At 37.1% G+C, this 21,027-nt stretch overlaps 1 protein-coding gene across 9 annotated transcripts in view; it reads right to left on the bottom strand.

Moving 5' to 3' along the window:
- The window catches only part of LOC150109218 (uncharacterized), a 319,064-nt gene that overhangs the window by 140,835 nt on the left and 157,202 nt on the right, over window positions 1–21,027 (bottom strand). For all 9 annotated transcript variants that reach the window (XM_090412182.1, XM_090412235.1, XM_090412210.1 and 6 more), the window contains one exon: window positions 14,813–14,957. In XM_090412182.1, the coding sequence (XP_090268308.1) occupies window positions 14,813–14,846 (34 nt within the window). In that variant the 5' untranslated portion in view covers window positions 14,847–14,957. The remainder of the gene's footprint in view (window positions 1–14,812; window positions 14,958–21,027) is intronic.

Here is a 21,027-nt window from a genome sequence, read left to right as displayed (position 1 = left end):
ATATTCGGCAAGAAACTCTCTGATTCCAATCTTTGAGTTTCTTATTCGGTTTTAAAACTATGTGGGATTTAATATCCGCTTAATTTAAATAGTGTGTATGCACTATTTGATCAAAAATACCCAAACACCACTTCTGCCAGTGGATATGGCTATATACATCACAACCATGATGATTCAATCAGCTATAAAATGGTCTTAGACAAATCTTCATAGACAAATATTAACAGTAAAAATGGGCTGTACTGAAGAGCTCAGTGACGTTCAAAATGGTATTATCATAGGATGCCACTTTTGCAAAATCTCAATTCAGGAAATTTCTATGCTAGCCAAATCAAAATTAAGTGATATTATTGTAGGCCTAATAATCCCAGATGAGTCTTTGACTCCATGAGGTCTTGGGTGATAATAACAATAATAGCATGAACGAGCCATGGTTGCAACCACATAAAATCCTACTGCAGGACTGTGGGGTGCAAAGTGTGTGACGTGAAGAAATCAAATATCTGTAGCTGAAGCACTCACTACTGAGTTCTGAAATGCCTTTGCAAGCAACATCAGCACTGCAACAATTTGTCAGGAGCTGAAGAACATGGGTTTCCCATTGCTGCACAGCCACATTCACACACAAGCCTAATATCAGCAACTATAATGCCAAGTGTTGGATGTAGTTGTGTAAAGCTCACCACCATTGGATTTTGGAACAGTGGAAACACATCTTCTGTAGTGATGAATCGCAATTCACTATCCAGCAATCTGTTGAAAGAGTCTGGTTTTGGCAGATGCCAAAACACTACCTGTCCACAGGACCTTAGTTATGCACAGATGCATGAGGCTCTAGCTGGAACCCCCAAAAAGTAGGGCCACTTTAAGGGTCTCCCAAACAGTTCCCCCAGAGCACTCTAGCACCTCAGGCCCTGCCAGCCTCTGGAAAAGTGTAAGTACAGCCCTGCCTGCCCATAGGTACTGTTCCAACTGTGATGATTGATGGAGGAAGCATTATGGTCTCAGATTGCTTTTCATAGTCCTGCTGTGCTCCCTAATTCCACTGATGGGGAACTTAATACTGTAGCCTATAATGAAATTCTAGATAATTCTGTCCTTCCAACTTTATAACAACAGTTTGTTGAAGGTCCTTTCCTGTATCAACATGACAATGTTCTCCCCACCCACCTAAAAAGCAAGTTCTGTGCAGGAATGCTTTCATAAGACAGATGCTGAAGAATGCCTATAATCAACATATAACTCAACACAGACATGCCAGAAGCAGCCACTAGTACTTCAAAATAAAATCCATCATATTGGTTTATTCCAATAGAAGCACACCTAGAACACACAGCTAAAGGAGCCCTACTCAGATCATGGCATACAAATTTGGATTCATTGACCACTCCCACCAAATACTTCTCTCTTTAAGCAAAATACCATGGTACAACTATCATCTTTACCATCGTTTATAAGATGGCAGACCAGATGAAATCATATCTGCAACACTAGTTCTCTCAAACCACATACTGCTTTACATGATCTTCCAGTGAAGCTGTAAGAGAAGTCCAACACACCTATTTATGTACTCTATAAGATATTCTTGAAAAAAGCCATCAGAGATCTGCTATCCATGGTCTTTAGCATGCCAATGCCCTAGTACTTTCCAACTCTCAAGCTTTTATTGAGATACTATCCAGCACTGGAAAGACCAAAAACTGCATCACATACTAAAAGGGTCATCCATGCCAGCTATGGTGGCGCTCACAGAGATTCTGTTCATAAATAAACACATCATAGACCCCACAAATGGACATCTTCCCTACATTGTGAAGAAATCAAACCAATGAAGATTTTCGAACTAAGAATCTAATTAGGATTTCATTCTAGACCACCACATTTTCTGGATTCTGTTAATTCTTTGGATTGGTCAGTCTTGAGATTAAAGCCTGCATGAAAGCTACATACTCTGGGTTATCCAGAGAGATATTATTAAAAAATCCAGTCAGCTTTTTTTCTCTGGAGAAAAAAGAGAGATGCATTTTAATAATGAAATGATCTCACATGAAGGAAAGAAGGTGTGTGCGAGAGAGAGATGCCTCATATCTAGTTTGGATATCTAGTACCTGTTCAGTATCTGGTTCAGCCAAACCTGATATTGTAGTCTACTCGCAATTGTGTGAGTGATCTCTAGATATGACACCTCTTCTCTGCATGTTAATATCAGATATCAACAAGTTCATGGCTCTTTACTATCCATCTGAAAGTAATGACATTACCAAAACCTTTTACAATGCTCGCTTGAAATAGCTGGTACCACAGAACAGAAACAAGACAAAATTTCTAAACAAACAAAACAGCTTATGAAGAAACGAAGAGAAACAAAATGGTCAAATAACCTACAGAACAAAACTGAATACACTGAATTGTACAAAACGATCAGAAAATGTATCATAGAAGAAATAAGAAAATTGAATTGTAAATGCATACAACAAACAATTGAAAACAACCATAGTCTCAAAAGAAAGCCAAACAGCAATAAACAGATGGCTGCAGTCAAACTATAAGATGGGACCATAACCAGAGATAGATGTGCTATAGCAAAAAGAATTGAAAAATTTTACTCAGTATTATATCAGGATGATGAAATAGCTGAAGTACAACAGATTTTACCAATAGAAGTTATCAGGGGCGAATGCTGGTCTTGAAATTCACGCTTGCTCTTGTTATCATTCAGAGAGTGATTGAAATCTGATTATCGGAATAATGAATTACAGGTAACCCTCATATAACGCAGATGTTAGGTTCCATATTGCGTTATGCGAGACTCAGATTACATGCAAAAAGTAGGGTTATGTTCCGAAATAGTTTTTTTTTTTTTTTTTAAATTATATAAACAACAATAGCATATTCAACAAAAATATATTTTTATTTAATTCAGGCAATTCATGTAAGTTAAACTATGACACAAATACATAGTATAAAATTATAAAAATTACAAATTGTAATTAAGCTTCATTGCACGTAATGCATAAATGGTTTAGGCAAAATAAAAATAAGTGCATATTTTAATCTTTCATAGCACGAGGATTTCAGGATCGGTTAATAAACATTAGTTTTGTCATGTAATCATCTGATGCATTACTACAAAACAGTAGAGTAATTCTTTGGAAACTTTGAATCCAGGATCTGATCTTTCATTTTTGAAATATAGGTGCGTTTCGGCATTTTTTCCAATATAGCCCGGAATCATCAGCATTGGACACCTGGTCTGCATTATAAATGTTTATAAACTTTGAGAGTTTTTTGTTTAATAAGATTTTCATCCGAAGGAATTTTCTTTTGAGTGTATCTTCTTTCCTAATCATTAGAGATTTCTTCATTTTTTTCTTAGAAAATTATGTACACGAGCAACAAGCTTTGCACTTGCCGTTGACCCAGCAATAAACACTTTCTCAGATTTTATGTTCATTGTGTTTGATTGCTGATTCATTTAAATTCAAAGTCCTTACAACAACTGGTTTTTCTCCATTTTCAACCGATCCATGATTTTAATTTTTTTTCTTCGAAACGAATTTTATTTTCAATATTCATTTTTTCCCTTTCAATGCAATTTGCGCCATTACTATAAAAATAATTTTTTTACATAAAAAAGCATTACATATTACTTATGTATGCAACTCACCAGAAAAATAAAGTGCTCAGCTTGAAATAACACACTTATGATTTTTAATGTGCTTTCCTGGCAGAAAACAAAGACAATTTTCAACAATAAACACTTATACGGTATACAATTGTACGTATATGTGTGCCAAAGGGTGGTGTTTCCCCTAATATAAATTTGCTACTTATAACTACCTGTGCGATATGGGCAGACACAAATTTAATGAAGACAAAATTTGATTTTTAAGTCGCACAGTGAAAAATATATCAAAAGATAAAGGGTTACTACAATTTCTAGACTGTGTTTTTGTCAAAACTGCATTGTATAAGTACCGCGTTGAACAAGGGTTACTACAATTTGCAGACAGCATTATATTGAAACCGTGTTGTATAAGTACTGCGTTATACGAGGATTACCTGTACTGACCATTTAAAACTATATATTTAGAAATTTATGTACATTTAATCATACAAATACAACATTTATTTTACAAATGATATTCTATATTTTTCAATTTAGCTACTTGAATACAAATTCTACCCTACGTTCTTTTTTATGAACTGGTCAATAACATCGTCATAAAAAGTTGGTTGTAACTTAATTTTCCCAAGCAACATGCACACTTGTAAAGGCTGCTGAAGCTCTGGCTAGAGTACTTTGACTGCACATGGCCCGTGGTTTAAGCAACAGAGTGAGACAATGCGAAATGGCTATGCGCATGCATGAAATCACAGTGCTGCTGCAAGGACAAGTAAGCTCCTACAACCAAACAAGCATCAGCTTTGATACACAATGCAGAGCTCAATTATTGCTGCGCAAGCTTAAGACGTCTTCTGTCTACAAAAATAAAAGCCTAAATTGGAATGCTTATAAATGCATGCATTTATTAACAAATAAATAGTACTTCTTTCTCAATTAATGATAGCAAACATTGAGAATTCACCACTGGAAGTTATGTGGAGCATCCAAAGCTTGCAAAATGGAAAAGCTGCAGGTGAGGATGGAGTTATAACTGAACCTCAAAAAGCAGGTGGAGAAATGTTCTGCAAAATCTGGAAACTATTTACCTTATGTCTGAAGAAAAATGATGTACCAACAACATGGAAGAAGGCTACCCTAATTCTGATAAATAAAAAGGTGAAGTAGAAGACTTGATGAACTACCGACTCGTGAGTCTACTATTGGTGGTTTACAAAGTGCTTTCAAAAGTCTTGGCGACTCTAGATCTAGCACAAGCAAAAGAACAGGCAGGCTTTCAAAATGACTTTAGTACAATGGACCATATTCAAGTTGTACAACAGATTATCTACAAGTTGTAAAACGATGTAATGAATATCATGTTACAATTATGTCTTGGTTTTATTGATTATGAGAAAGCCTTTCATTCACTTAAAACTTGTGAAATACTTAAAGCATTACAAAACCAACAAGTGGAGGATCCATATGTCAGGACCATTTTGGAAGTTATTTTGCAATTGGTTAGACTATAATAAATTTAGTTTAATACTTTATACAAGTGTAAGAAAACAAAGTATGCACCTGAAAATATCTTCAGGACTGAGATAAGGTGGTACATCCCATGGCAACTCATAGCAAAGGTGGACCAAGCTCTCGTCACTCCTTGTCTCAGTATCTCCCATAATGCAAAGCACATCTCCTTGAGGACATGTATACTGCTATACATTAAGGGAAGAGCCACTACCCAGACCGGTTTCGACCTTTATTGAGGTCTCGTCACTGGGAGGCAGACCCAGAGTGGTGACATTAAGGCAGAAGCAATGAAGAGGTCATATTTACCTATATGAGGAGACAAGGAATGATGAGAGCTTGGTCCACTTTTGCTACGAGTTTTCCAAGGGATGTACCACCTTACCTCATTTCTGAAGATATTTTCAGGTGCAAACTTTGTCTGCTTACACTTGGATAAAAGATTAAACTAAATTTATTATGTCAGAACCATCAAATCAGCATACACCAATGCTACAGCAGCAATTCCTTTCAATTGAAACATCTCTACTGGGGAAATACAGAGAGATATAAAACAGGGTGACACAATATCTCCAAAATTATTCACAGTGTGCCTAGAAGAAATATTTCAAATTTCTTGATTGGAAAGGGAAAGGTCTGAAGATAAATGGAAGCTATTTAAGCCATTTATGCTTTGCAGTTGACAAAGTTATCTTCACTTCAACTGCCATGAATTAGAGACTCATATCAATAAACTCCAAATTGCTAGCAAAAGAGCTGGCCTAAAGAAGACCCGAGTTATGTTCAATAGCTATGTCCAACCAGAAATGGATCACAAAAGGAATACATGGATAAGAAATCAAACCAAAGTCTCTCACGTCATAGGAAGAGTGAAACATCTGAAGTGGCAATGGGCTGGGCATATTGCTCAAAGACAATATCAAATGGACAAAAGAAGTACTGGAATGGATTCCATGAGAGGAAAAAACGACCACAACGGCAACTTAAATCACGGTGGATTGATGATATCGTCAGATTTGCAGGAGTGACATGGAAAAGGAGAGCCATGAACAGACAGTTTGAAGTAATCTTGGAAAGGTCTTCATCCAGCAGTGGATTGACAACGGCTGATGATGATATAAACATACAGATAGATCTGATTAACAACACTTTAGAGATCCACTCATTACTAGATCCTCAAAGCATGGATCACTTGTTACTTTATTTGATTTGGTTCTACAATAAATCATGTAACTATTTCACATTAATTTAGCTGTCATATATTTTTAATAAACAGAGGTTTGAATGTCCTGTATAAATGAGATATAAAGATTAGTCTATTAAAATCCTTAATGACTTAATTATTGCATATAAATTTTCAAAATATCTAAGCACCTTTTTACTTGGCAATCTCTCCGCAAAAACCAACATGCAATACAAGGATATCTATGCATTTAATAATTAAAATGGAAGAATAAGTTCAATTCTAGTTGCTGACTGGAGGAACTTTTTCTAAGTCTTTCTTTGATCAGTTTCCAAGATAGTTAATCTTTAACACAGAAAAGTAGAATTTTTGTGCCAGAAACTCTGGGAAAATTATAATTAAAAAAAAAAATAAAAATAGAAAATTGGGAAAATTACCCACATTCCTTATTTAAGAGGCATAAGTTCAGTTCTATAAGACAGTCTGTCAAAACTGAGATCGCCATTCTGAGAAGGCTTGTACGGAAAAACAGACTTCCTGTGTGCATCAATTGACTGAAGATTTAATGAAGGCTGTTCACGACCCATACTCAACTTGTAATTGCAACAAGGGCAATTCGCTAGGCCTAACTGCCATTAGAAATAAAAGCCGGCCCCACTCACATCTACTTAGCAGGTTTTTAACTAATTTTAGACAAACCAACGGTGATCATTTTATATGATACGCAGAAGCTATTTGCTTAATTTCACCATGTAGGTTGGTATCTAATTAATCTTAAAAAATGAATGAAAAGAAACCTATTGCATGCAATCCTGTTCCTGTTGAGAAATACGACTAAAATGAAATGAGCAAAATAAATTATCACAGCTCCAGAAATCCACTCCAAGAATAGCCATTGTTGATTTAATTATTAAAAGCAACTGAATCGTAGGCTCACTGCCCTACTTCATTGAAGGGTTTTTTTCAAAGTCCTCAAATAACTCCAGGAGACTCCCGATTGGTATGGAAGGTATCAAGGAACAGATTAAGACTCTAAACAAGGAGGAGTCATTACAAGTGTTAAAGCTTATCATGGCAAAGTTTAAGACTGACCGGCCGGGTTATTTAAACCTGTATGCCCGAACAAATGAGCCAGAAGGAGAGGATGAAGAATCCCAAGAGGAATTCAAAACTGTTCCACCATCTAACCCCCCCCCCCCCCCCCCGTCATAACAACTCACAAGAAGAGCATTCAACCACAGACGATCTTATGGAAGAGGACTCACCCACACAGGATGCTCCAAAAAACTCCGAGAAGGTCCCCCCAGTTATTCTACGGGACAAGAAGAAATGAATTTCTGTCATATCAGCCCTCAGGGAGCAAAAATATCGCATGCTCCTGGGCAAAAAACTCAGATGAGGGAGTCAAAATCCAGCCAGCTACCGTCACTGATTACAGGCAGATGACAAGGCTTTTGGACAACAAAAAATCTTCCTACCATACATTTGCTTTACTAAGCAAAAAGAACCTAAAGGTGGTAATACATGCTGTCACAGAAAGAATCATCCCAGAAGAAATCTCAGCTGATCTAAGCAACCAGAGCCTGACCCCAATCAAAGTGAGCAGGATGCTCAGGTCTGACAAAAGGCCAATGCCTTTAGTACTTGTGGAGATTGATAACACCCAGAAGAAAATTTATGAACTAACTGCTGTCTGCAGCCTGAGAATTACTATGGAATCTAAGAAAGAGGGTGTAAGCAGGAGAGTGCACAGATGTCAGCAGTTTGGGCATGCCCAAAAGCTATGCCAGGCCAATTTCAGGTGCTTAAAATGTGGCAAAGGGAACCAGACCATAATATGCACCAAGCCAAGATCTACGCCAGCTAAGTGTGCAAAATGCAGAGGTCCTCACCCCGCCAACTATAAAGGATGCATAGCACACCCAAAGAACTGGGGTCTCCCAAAACCGCCCATCCATCACCCAGCAGTGACACTCCGGGCAATTGTGCAGATCGCCATCCAGTTCAAATAACCTCCAGCTTGACAACTCAGAAAGGAAATCAACCTGAAACCAGGACCAAAACATATGCTGAGGCTGCACGATCCAAGAATACTTCATCCAATGAATTTATAAGCTCCAACCTTACATCAGTTCTAACTGCCTCACTAGCTACCAAGCTTCAGGAATTCAACAAAACAAATCTTAAGCCATCCTCCACGAAGAAATTCCTTCAAGGTACCCATTCCATTCTGACAGCCCTCAATCATGAACAATAGGAAATACAAGCCTAACTTCCTCACCATAACTGCATGGAATGCAAATGGACTGAGCAACAAAAATCCTTGAACTACAAGGGTTCACTCACAGATACACTCCTGATATAATTCTAATAAATGAAACACATCTCAGGCCAGCTAATAACCCTAAATTATGGAACTACGCAATGCACAAAACAGACAGACTCACTACCAGTGGAGGAGGCCCAGCCATATTCATTAAAAACTACATAAGCCACAATGTCCTGACCAATCTGCAAACCAAGAACCCAGAGATAACAGGCATTGAAGTTCATACAAACAATGCTGGCAGTATCAAAATCTATGCTGTATACAACCCACCCAGCATTCGATTACTACCTGGTATCTGACTTGGACTCCATTCTAGGCTCCACAGACTCCATCATCATGGCTGGAGATTTTAATGCCAAGCATACAGCTTGGTATAGCTCCACAATTAATGACAAAGGCCGCATCCTAAACCATTACTCAACGCAAAATTCTATTGTTATAGCCGGACCCACAGAGCCCACTCATCACAGTCCAAATGAAAGCTCAGACGTACTGGACATCGCAATTCTCAGAAACATCAGATACCAATACCAACTGGAAATGCTAAACGAATTATCATCTGATCACAGCCCCATTCTGCTCAAGCTTGGTAAACAAGGACAATTCTCTCCTCTGCACTCCTTTATATCTTGGGAAAAGCTCTCCAAAACTCTCTCAGACCACACTGGCCTAGCACCCATTATCCATAACAAAGAGGAGATAGATATAGACATCAACAACCTCACTAATCAAATTAAAAAAGCACTAACTTCAGATACACAAACCACAGCTTTTAACTTCAGTGGTCAGATCCCTGAGGAAATTATGGACCTGATCAGATTGAAAAACAGAGCAAGAAAGAGGTACCATAACATAAAAGTACCACAAGATAAAATAACTCTGAATAACCTAAATAGACAAGTCTGGAAAGCTCTACAAAAACATCAAAATGAAGAATGGGAAACCAAACTGAACAATCTGGACCCAGAGGATAACTCCATCTGGAAATTCTTGAGAACCCTTCGCACTAAAAGTTAATTCATGCCCCCAATTCAGACCAAGAAAGGAGCAGCTCATACTGACCAAGAAAAATCAGAAGATCTGGTTGACAATTTGGAAACTCAATGTAACCCCCCCCCTTACGAGAATCTAAACATCAATCTAATTTACAAAATTCACCGCAGAGTCAAGCAGATCATAGCACAACAAAAGGAGAATGCAGAACCCATCACACCCACCTCTCCAGCAGAAGTTATGAATATCACAACCTATTTGAATAACAACAAGGCTCCAGGTCCAGAGGGAATCACAAACAGAACAATCAAACTACTCCCCAGAAAAGCCATTGTGCACCTAGTCAATATAATCAATGCTATCCTCAGATTCAAATATTTTCCCTTAATATAGAAAATGGCTGACATCACACCAATCAAAAAGATTGGAAAAAACCCTCAGCTCCCCAAAAGCTACAGACCTATCAGTCTACTGTCCAGCCTGGGTAAGGTTGCAGAAAAAGTCATCCTTACAAGGCTTCAATCAGCAACAGATAAACTAGGTATTATCCCTAATGAGCAGTTCGGATTCAGAAAAAACCATAGCACCACACAACAGATACACCAACTGGTTGAATTTATCAGCACAGGTTTCAACTGGAACCTCCACACTGCTGCGGTCTTTATAGACGCTGCGAAGGCTTTTGATAAGGTGAGGCATCAGGGTCTTCTCTACAAACTCATCAAAGTTAACATGCCAACTAATCTAATAAAAATCATAGATAGTTACCTTAAAGACAGATTCATGCAAGTAAAAATATATGAAACTGTATCAACCAGATGCAAGCTCCCGACAGGTGTGCTGCAGGGTTCTCTTCTGGCTCCCCTGCTGTTTTCAATCTACATAGCTGATATTCCTCAAAATCTAAGTTCAACAATCACAGCATTATATGTGGATGATACCACTTTATTATTTAGATCTCTCAGTCCTAAACTAGCTATCAAAAGACTCCAAAGAGTATTCATACATTGAAGAAATGGCTGATGGACTGGAGGATCCAAGCAAACCCACTGAAGAATTCAGCTATCCGTTCACCAAAAAGAAGTTTCAGATCAAGGAAGACATACACCTGCTAGGTGTCAAGATCCCATGGCAGAGTGAAGTCAAATACCTCGGTGTCATGCTTGACAAAAAACTCCAATTCACCAATCATATAAAACACATAAGCTTGAAGACATCCAAAGCAATCGCTCAGCTCTACCCCATGATCAACAGAAGAAGTAAACTAGATATCTGGAACAAACTACTCATATACAAGATGATAATATGCCCAGTCATCACTTATGCATCTCCTGCATAGAGCCACACCTCAAATACAAATATTCAAAAACTGCAGTGGATACAGAATAAATGCCTGAGAATGATTCTGGATGCCTCATGGTTTATCAGAAACTCCCAGATTCACAGAGGTCAAGATTCCCTACATCGCATCCCTCCTCCACGACCTACCAGAAAAGTTCTTCACCAAGACAAACAATCATCCAAATCCGCTGATCAAGCAAGCTTCAGACTACAATGAAGCAAAATTCTACAAATACAAAAGACACGAGTCAATTCTATGCTCAGCTGACCGCAGCTAATCTCACTGCCCTTCCAGGGCAAGCTTAATGCTCAATAACTCTCCACTCAAAGAACTCCCCCTCAGACAAAAGGGAATATGAAAAGCATTTATGCTTCACCCATCAGGTCAGCAACGTTCTACTCTGCTCTGCTGACCGATACTCACCGAATAATGCGCATGGAATTGAAGAGGGTCGTATTGGCAGTCGCGTGGCTATACGAACCACTGTATTAAATAAAAGTTTCTAATTCTGTGGCCAGTATGGGTGCTTGGATCTTGCTTTGAGAAAGAGAGAGAGAGAGAGAGAGAGAGAGAGATTAGCAAGTATTTGTCAATGGAGATCGGTAGTGGAACATAAGTAGCATACAGTGCAATGCTTCCTACCTTGTGGCATTTCTACGAAACTGACCATTATTTCTTTCAGCAAGACAATGTACCGTGTCATAAGGCTACTGCTGTAACTGCGCAATTTGTGGATGTGAAAATCATCACACTTAATTGGCCCCCATAGAGCCTTGATCTAAACCCTAGTGAACAACTGTGGGATGAACAGTAGCATCAGGTGAGGACCTCACCCGACAGCCCAGGACATCATTACATGCTTACAGGAACAATGGTCCAAAATTCCCATTGATCGCTAACCTACCTTGTGTAAAGTATGCCCTGTAGGATTGCTGCAGTCATTGCATCGAAAGGAGGTCATCTTATTAAGGTAGGTACCATGGCTGTTTGTTCCTCACACTATGGTGTTCTTTGACTTCTTTCCAAGCAGTATATATAGAGTGACCAATAGTCCCGTATTTTCTGGGATATTCACAGATTCTAATATTTCTAATATAACAGATTCTGCATTAGCATGGACAATAAATGCCCGGAAAAAACATTGGTATATTTGAAAATAGTTCCATTTTTAAGATTCTAGTATTTTTTTTAATTTTTTTGTTATTATTTTTTTTTTTCATCTTGCACGAAAATTGAAACGTTTCATAAGTATAAAGAGCTAATAAGCTTCATTTCGGCAATGAAAACATTATTTAAATTAAGGGGATATTAAATCCCACATAGTTTTAAAACCGAATAAGAAACTCAAAGATTGGAATTAGAGAGTTTCTTGCCGAATATAGTAAACTATAAAGTATCGGCGACCACTGGCGTGTCCGCACGGTTAGCCTAGTGGCTTTGCGCTTCGCAACCATATGCCGGGGAAGGAGTGTCCTAGGTTCGATTCCCGTCGGAGACGTGAGGAGCTGAAGGATCTTCCTCAGCCATAGCCAAGTTAGCCGGTCTTGGGCACGGGCAGTAGGGTTTTTTCCGCCAATTTATCTGGTGTTTTTCATCCCGCAAGCAGGCAAACCGGCCCCGTGAACACACAGGGATACAGCCAAGAACACCTTGAGGCATAGGAGTGACCATTCTATCCTCGTATTTCAGTTACGAAATCCAAGCATGCTTGGAAGGTTGTGGGCCTTAAAGGCCTGTTAAAGCCATTGGGATAGATAGATAGATAGACCACTGGCGTGAGCAAATGCAAGTGACCCTAGAACGTAGTGCAATACCGGAAGACTCGCAGCAAAGTCGGTAAATTCTGATCGCTATTCTTAGGTATTTTCCATAATGTAAAAACACATTTCCTAGGAAATGTATGCTGTTATTACATTATGGTAGGGAGGTCACTACCCAGACCGGTTTCAGCCTTTTTTGAGGCTTCATCAGTGAGTAGCTAGACCTAATACCAAAGTGTATAGCGAAAAGAACTTATATACTCTGCGATAAGAGTTTCCAAACAGGTGCAACAATTAAGTTACTTAAGTATATAAAGAGCTAATAAGCTTCATTTCGGCAATGAAAACATTATTTAAATTAAAGGGATATTAAATCCCACATAGTTATCGCAGAGTATATAAGTTCTTTTCGCTATACACTTTGGTATTAGGTCTAGCTACTCACTGATGAAGCCTCAAAAAAGGCTGAAACCAGTCTGGGTAGTGACCTCCCTACCATAATGTAATAACAGCATACATTTCCTAGGAAATGTGTTTTTACATTATGGAAAATACCTAAGAATAGCGATCAGAATTTACTGACTTTGCCGCGAGTCTTCCGGTATTGCACTACGTGCTAGGGTCACTTGCATTTGCTCACGCCAGTGGTCGCCGATACTTTATAGTTTACTATATTCGGCAAGAAACTCTCTGATTCCAATCTTTGAGTTTCTTATTTGGTTTTAAAACTATGTGGGATTTAATATCCCCTTAATTTAAATAATGAAACGTTTCATATGCTTATCTGTTTGCCAGCATACACGTAAAGCAGTGTTCATCATAACGGTGTTTTTCAAATGTAACTTGTCCTTTGAATTAAGTCGTCATCACCTATTTGTGGCAATATTATTTCAAAAGGCAAATAGTGTTACTTGATGTTTTTTCTTGTATTCGCTTTGTTGATTAACTCTTCTATTAATTACACAACGACAGCGATTTAATCTTTAAATAATTTAGAAGGGTCTTGCGAATTTGTTCTATCAACCTTTAAATTCTTTGCTAAATGAAACTAACCAATGCCAGTATACAAAGAAATAGTTTGTATACTGATATTAAACACTATGTATCATATTTGTACTCACGAAGAAAGGAAGAAAGGAGCTCGATAAGATGATGCACATCAAATGGCGGCTGACAGGAAAGATGTAGAGGAGACTTTTTTTTTTCAAGTAAATATTTTGATGAAAGGAAATTATCAGACAATGAGTTATTCAACCAAATTTCATATTTGAAAAGATATATATCAGCTGCAAAAAAATGCGAGAAATGAACTTGAAAAAATAGAAATTGAAATAGGTTGAGGTTTTTATTTATTTATTTAGAGACAGACAGAGAGAGATTGGCTTCAGTAAAAAATGGTCACCCAAAGCATGCAACATGTTGGGAAAAAGAATAATGGCCTAGCAGCAAAATTGAAGACATGCCAGATCTTACAAATTATTGCATATAATTTGAATTTGACCGTTTCAGATATTCTATTAAAGATGTTAACATGTGTGTGTGTGTGTGTGTGTGTGTGTGTGTGTGTGTGTGTGCATGCACATAATATGAAATAACATCTATATTATTTATTATTATTATTATTAATTAATTAATTATATGAACATGATTATAATATTGTATTATACATTATTATAATATAATAATACAAATACACCTTTTACTACTTTACCACAATTCACAGTAATCGCGATAAGGTTTTTGTGTGTGTGTGTGTGTGTGTGTGTGTGTGCGTGCGTGCGTGCGTGCAGTATATTTAAACTGGTATTTCTGGAGAGTCCTGTGTGTGATAAATAACCACACTCATACTCTCTTTGGAAGACACACACACACACACACACACACACACAGAGAGATAGTGTATGTGGTGTTTTATGTGTTATATACTAATGGTGCATCTGTTTCTAGCATGCACAACTTAAATTGAGTAGTATGTTTAATTTGATTAAATAATAAAAAAAATTCCATATAATTACTTGAGTTTTAGCTATTTGATTTAAAGGTTAAAACTAGTGAAGAATGTGTTACCTACTTGGTAGCGAAGTTGGCGTTATTGTAAACTTCATAAACAGCTTTGTCCTCAATGACAGAAAACTCGAAATGAGAGAATGGCTTTGTAGGAAGACCAATTATATTTTGCTGATTCCTCTTTTCTCAGAATTTTGAAACTGAACATTCTAAAAAAATAAAATAAAATAAAAAAAGACGTGGTTGAATATATCAATAGAAAAGTGGAAAATTATATGAAATATAGTGCATCTCTTTTTCAATGCATGGCCTAAAGAAAATAACATAACTTTTACAGCATACAGCACATATTTGAATGCGTTAACGGAGCCGAAGCAATTGTGAACTATGAGCTAGTTTTTCATAGCTCCCAATTTCGTAACTAAGCACCTTTTATAGTTGTAACAAAAATGTGGATAATTGTCAAATATTCCGACATGGGTATCCTTGGTAAGTTATCCTTCCCCCATGCCGAAATGTTCTTACGCCTTTGTCCGTTCACACTATGACTCGGGATCTGAGTAATTCTTCACTGAGGAGTACTGGGGGTATTCTGAGTGAAACGTCTACAACAGAAGTGTCATTGGACCTTAACATCCAACTTGACAGCTATCTGGACTTGAGGAACTTTGGAAAATTTAAAGGTTCATGCTAGAAAACATTAATCTCGAGTTGGAGATTTCATTAAATCATATTTTAAGGATATTCCATTTAATAAGAATAATTTCAGCGCTCTTCCTAGAAGAATACGTTACTTGAAAATATCATTCAACACATGAATTTACTTCTTTTATCAGATGATGACATTTTAAATTATTTCAATTTTTTAGAACCATCTACATGGTCTTATGAAGAACTAACTTTACCATACGCTGCTGTGAATGGTATCAGTCATGCTTCCTTCTCCCTTCCACATCCTCGCCAGTCCCTACACAAGTTGCAACATAGGAAAGGCGAGGGAGTGGAGTAGGAAGGGTGCCGAAATAAACGCACCCCAGGCTGAATTCCCGTGTCTATAACATAAACTCATCACCAAAATGTTGCTAGTCATTGTGGATTGAAGTGCGCGCTGGTCTACAATTTATACCCATAGTCGGTTTAACGGGCTCACAAAATTCTCGAAAAATTAACAATCAGCTCAGAAATTCTTAAAAATTTAACAGTCGGCTCACTAAAGTCTTAAAAATTTAACAATCGAATTGCGCGAACCACCTCCAGCACACCACTAGTTACTACTATCTACAGCAGTGGTTCTTAATCTTTTCGAAGTCACGGAACACTTTTAATTATAAGAAAAAGTTGAGGAAAACCAAAGGCATTAGGGTCATAAAACTAACTATAAAAATATGCATGGACTTGCCTTTCATAAAAATGGAACTTATTTTAATGAGATGCTTGAGCTTGTCGGCTTTTGCAGATTTCAGCAATATCAGGTCTAATATGTGATATAGCTACCCTTATCTCTTTGTCTATATTAGTAAGGCTTTCATGCCTTTTAGTTTTTATATGGGGTAATATTGAGAAACCGAGCTCACACAAATATGATACTGAAAACTGTAACAAAATTTTCAGTGCCCTTGTGGAGAGAGCTGGGTATTCGGCTTGGACAAAAATCCAAAATTCCTCAAGAGTTATTTCAGAGAATTTCATTTTTTGAGTACGATCCGTTGACAACCTTGTCAATGGATCGTCCTTCTTCTTGTAACAAAAATTCACAACTCGATGTATTAACTGTGCCAAATGGATTCCGTATCCAGTCACAATTGCGTGTATTTAAGGAAGGAAAGTAACTTGAAATCTTTTCTTCCAATATTGTTATATTGTTAAATGTTTTGTTATAACGGAGATACTTCCGTCGACATTTTTATTATGGAGCGATGGAAAAAAGGCCAATAATTCACGAAGTTCTAAAATTCGGAAAAGCACTTTACCGCTCGATAACCATCTTATTTCGACGTGCAAAAGCAAAGATTCGTAGTTGGCTTCCATAGATATGCAAAGTTTTTTTTAAAAAAAGGCGCGCTTTTAAGGTCTTGACATGATGTAATTTAGCATATTTACAACTTGGTCTAGTACAAGTTTTAATATTGCCGGTAATGTTTTTTGAAGAAAAAATAAATAAAACAGTGAGTAGATATAATATTCAGGTTTATTTTCTTTGCAAGGGTAACAAATCGTTTAATAGAGCCTAGCATATGGAGCACCTTCCGTAACAAATTCCTACACACAGCTCTCATGAAATTTTAAACTTTTCTAAATATGACGTAAGAGTCAAAAATATCTTTTCCTGTTGTACGTTCGGTAAGTTCTCTGCAGCATAGAAATTGATTCATTAATGAACCATTGCGCTATTTGGATAGTTTTTCTGAGTGTAAATGGAAATAGTCTTTCCAATTACACTCAGAACTGTGTCATGTGACATCTTTCACCAGCAGAACACTTCTAACCGGTTCGCGGAACACCGGTTAAGAACCATTGATCTACAGTAACGAGCTGACTAATTACTGATGCAACAGTCAAATTCACAGTTCTTTGTGTATCAAATGTTTTGAGCAGCATGTCATTTAAAAAAAAAAAAAAAAAATCAACCGCAACTAAAGACCTCTGCACATAAATTCTTCTGTGACTTGCTATGCATAACAATGAAATATTACTGAAAATTATCATGTCAACAGCTCCATGTATAACTTCTGCCAGTCTGACTGAAAAAGCAATAGAATTCCAAAGCAGGCGTTTGTATTTAATATCAACGTACCTGCTGCTTCTACCGAACGATGTTTCATGATATTAAAAGAAGTTTACTTCTGAACAACTTTATAACTTGTAGTCCTATATTATGGGTCCCACTGAGCGTTTTTATACATTTGATGGATTGTTGCTCTGTTACTACAATCACACTACAATGGAGGTTATGTAGTGTGATTTGTCATAATTTATCTTGATATTATGAAATATTCGTTATCTGACATTCGGATGAAACTCTCTGCTGCAAACTTGTCCTGGATCATCACTGTTTTCACTAATATCATAGGTATAGCAAAAGTCTACAGACAGGAATATCAAATATATATATATGTGTATGTGTGTGTGTGTGTGTGTGCGCGCGCGCGCGTGTGTGTGTAGCCACTGGTAACCGGCTTGTAAGTACAATTAGTGAAGCATTTAATAAGTCAATCACAAATAAAATCTGATAATTCCAGTAATCTAATGGTACAAAAGCTCTCTCTTTCTCTTATCTCAGTTTAGTACGTGGAAATGCAGGAAGCGACAGTAAGGGAATTACTATATTATTCATGTAGTAAATGTATTTCCGCTTCTATGAAAAAAATCAGTTACACAAAGACTTATCAAATATCCGCTGCAGAATATTTGTATGTAACGGTATCGAAGTGGTGAGCATGGAGAATACCGTGTTTTCCCGAAACCATATATCCCGTGAATAAAGCAGCAGATCCCATCTTATTAAAAATAAATAATCAATAATAATAATAATAAATTAAATTTTAAAACTTTATATGATTCCACTGTAGTAGGAAAGTATTTCGACTATTACGAAAATGTATAATTAAAATCTGAATGTCAAGTTTTTCTTCTACTGGAGATAAAGTCTTTTAGCCAAACTGAAAATTCCCAAGATCATTTAAAACTATACATCTAATTGCTGCTTCTCAATTTATATACTTGCAAAATATTTCTTCATGTTTGGGATATTTCGGTTTCTCGCAATAATTTTATTCTTCTTCCCTTCACGTATTAGGAGGATATCACGCCCGGGGGATAGAGTGGCTAGCCCTGTGCCTCCCTGTGTGTCCTATTGCCTGTAGCCTGTGTTCACGGGGCCAGTTTGCCTGCTTGCAGGAATGAAAACCCCAGATAAACTGTGGAGAAAAACCCTGCAGTTCACGCCCAAGACCGGCTAACTATGTCTGAGAAGATCCTTAAGCTCCTCACGTCGTCGACGGGAATCGAACCTAGGACACTCCTTTCAGTACCGTCGACAGGGTGTAACATAGAGGCAGCCTGCCTCACGGCGAGACTTAATAAGGGCGCTCGTTCAGCCATATTAGGGTAGACGCCGTCGCTATGCTAACAATTCCTGTTAGCGCAGCAAGTGTGGAAAGAAGTTTTTCCAAGCTTAAACGGATTAAAGATTATATGCGAACAGCAATGACCCAAGAAAGATTGGTTGGTCTATCAACTATATCGACAGAGGCGGACATAGCTTATAATTTAAATTTAGAAGAGCTTATAAACAGGTTTATTGTGCGATATCCCCGTAGAGCAAACATTTAATTAATATTATTATGTAATCGTTTTGCATTAATGTTTCTCTTGTAATAAAAACAAAATCGCAATTGGAGATTTTCTTATATTTTTGTCTTATAATCCATCAGGGGTGATTTTTAATTGTTTGCCTCTGGGCGCGATCTAATCTGGCGACGACCCCGGCTCCTTTCCCAAGCATATGGTTGAGAAGCGCATAGCCACTCGGCTAACAATAATTTTATAATTTTTATTTTTTATCCTCCAATCTCATAAACAGCTTTTAATAATTTCATACTTCCCACCAGTAGTACAACTTTTCAGACAAACCCCGACATACGTAAATTTGGAATTACACAAAAAAATCTTGAAAGGGCTATGGAAAAAAAAAAAAAAAAGAAAGAAAGAAAACGAGTTATAATAAAAATTTTACGTAAAGCATCCGTGTTATTCGCACGTCACTTAACAACGATTTTCTGCAGAGCAGGCAGCTCATGCCTGTGCCTTTTAGTCTCGCTTTGTTTACTAATGAACACGGACGTACTGTGTATTTTTATTCATACACTTTAATAATTTTTAGTGTTTGCTTGCGCTGCGGTAGAGTACAGTCATAACTGGAAACAGGGACATAAATTGAAAACGTGAATTCATAAACACAGCAACGTTGATGTAGAGATGAAAAATAAATTATAAAGAAATATGAAGGTGCATAAAGCGACTGGAGAAGATGGATCCTTAAGGCTTCGCGTTTCTTAAAAGTCTAAAAAGAAATAGATGATACTTTAGTCTGTTGTCAAGAGATTCTGAAGAGAAGAAAGTAGCCACTGCTCAGTCATCTCTAGAAAATTTCATAATGAAGGTCGAACGGCCAAATTACACTTTTAAAAATTTTTTCTATTAGCTTTGTTTGATGCAGAGTTTATATATTATGTGTTTATATATATTTAAACACATAATATAATATTATGTATTTTCCCCAAGGCTAGATCACGAATCAGTTTTATTCTCCAGCTCATTAGGTACAAATATCAGAAAGGTTAGCACAAATTTTCTGGCATCTGATTATAGCATCACAATAATGCGTCATACTACGTGCCCCTAAGTGGAGTGCCAAGGAATTATTTATAGTGAATTATATTACTTTGAATTAATAATTGCATATTGAAATGTAATTTGTGTGTGCATCTTGTGAACGAAACTAACATAAAGAGGATTTAAAATATGGTTTAGATCGTAAGCCGGATTTAACGTATACGTTTAAGTAACTCTTATATAAGTCGAGGTATGTCTGTATTCTGCTTCTTTAACTAACTTCATTTTGCACACAAACGGTAAAGGATCATAATGCATTTCCTTTAATACGGTTGGTGACCAGATCACGTAGCAAAGTTTGACACTCGGATCCACTCACATGCTTCGTTCTTAGATGAACACGTAGTTATGCGGAAGGAAGCTGCAAAAATACATCCGTGAAAATGCAAATAGAACTTTATAAAAGTAATTAAAAATAATAAGAATTTTTCCAGTAGATGTCCCACCGACATCTAGAAAAGGTTAGCTTGATTCGATAGTGAGTAATATGACCAAAAGAGCTTATTTTTCTCTACGTCGAATGTTGAAATACTGAAGAGCAGCGTGTGAAAAGGGAAAAACGTATTGCAAATTTGGTAAGACCACCAGAGAGAGATTAATGAAATATTACAAACGTTAGGATAATCAAAGTTAAACTGATCCACGATTCGTGGGAATCCAGGTTAAATAAAGTTAATCGCTTTTATTTTATTTTATTTTTTTTTTAAACTTCAGTTCTATCAACTTTGACGCAAAGGATTATGTGCTTCCCAAGGTTAGATCCCGGATCAGACAGTTTGCAGTCATTCTCCAACGCCTTCGAAATACAAATAATCAGAACCGTCAGCACAAATTTTTTGGGATCGGCTTATTCATCACAATATTGCGCCATATTACTCGGCACTG

This window comes from Typopeltis vanoorti, chromosome 2, assembly GCF_054136105.1.
Source record: "Typopeltis vanoorti isolate ZY-2024b chromosome 2, IOZ_Tvanoo_1.0, whole genome shotgun sequence".
NCBI classification, from domain to species: Eukaryota; Metazoa; Arthropoda; class Arachnida; order Uropygi; family Thelyphonidae; genus Typopeltis; species Typopeltis vanoorti.
Note: the sequence above shows the minus strand (reverse complement) of the source record. Positions and strands in the feature narration are given on the sequence as shown.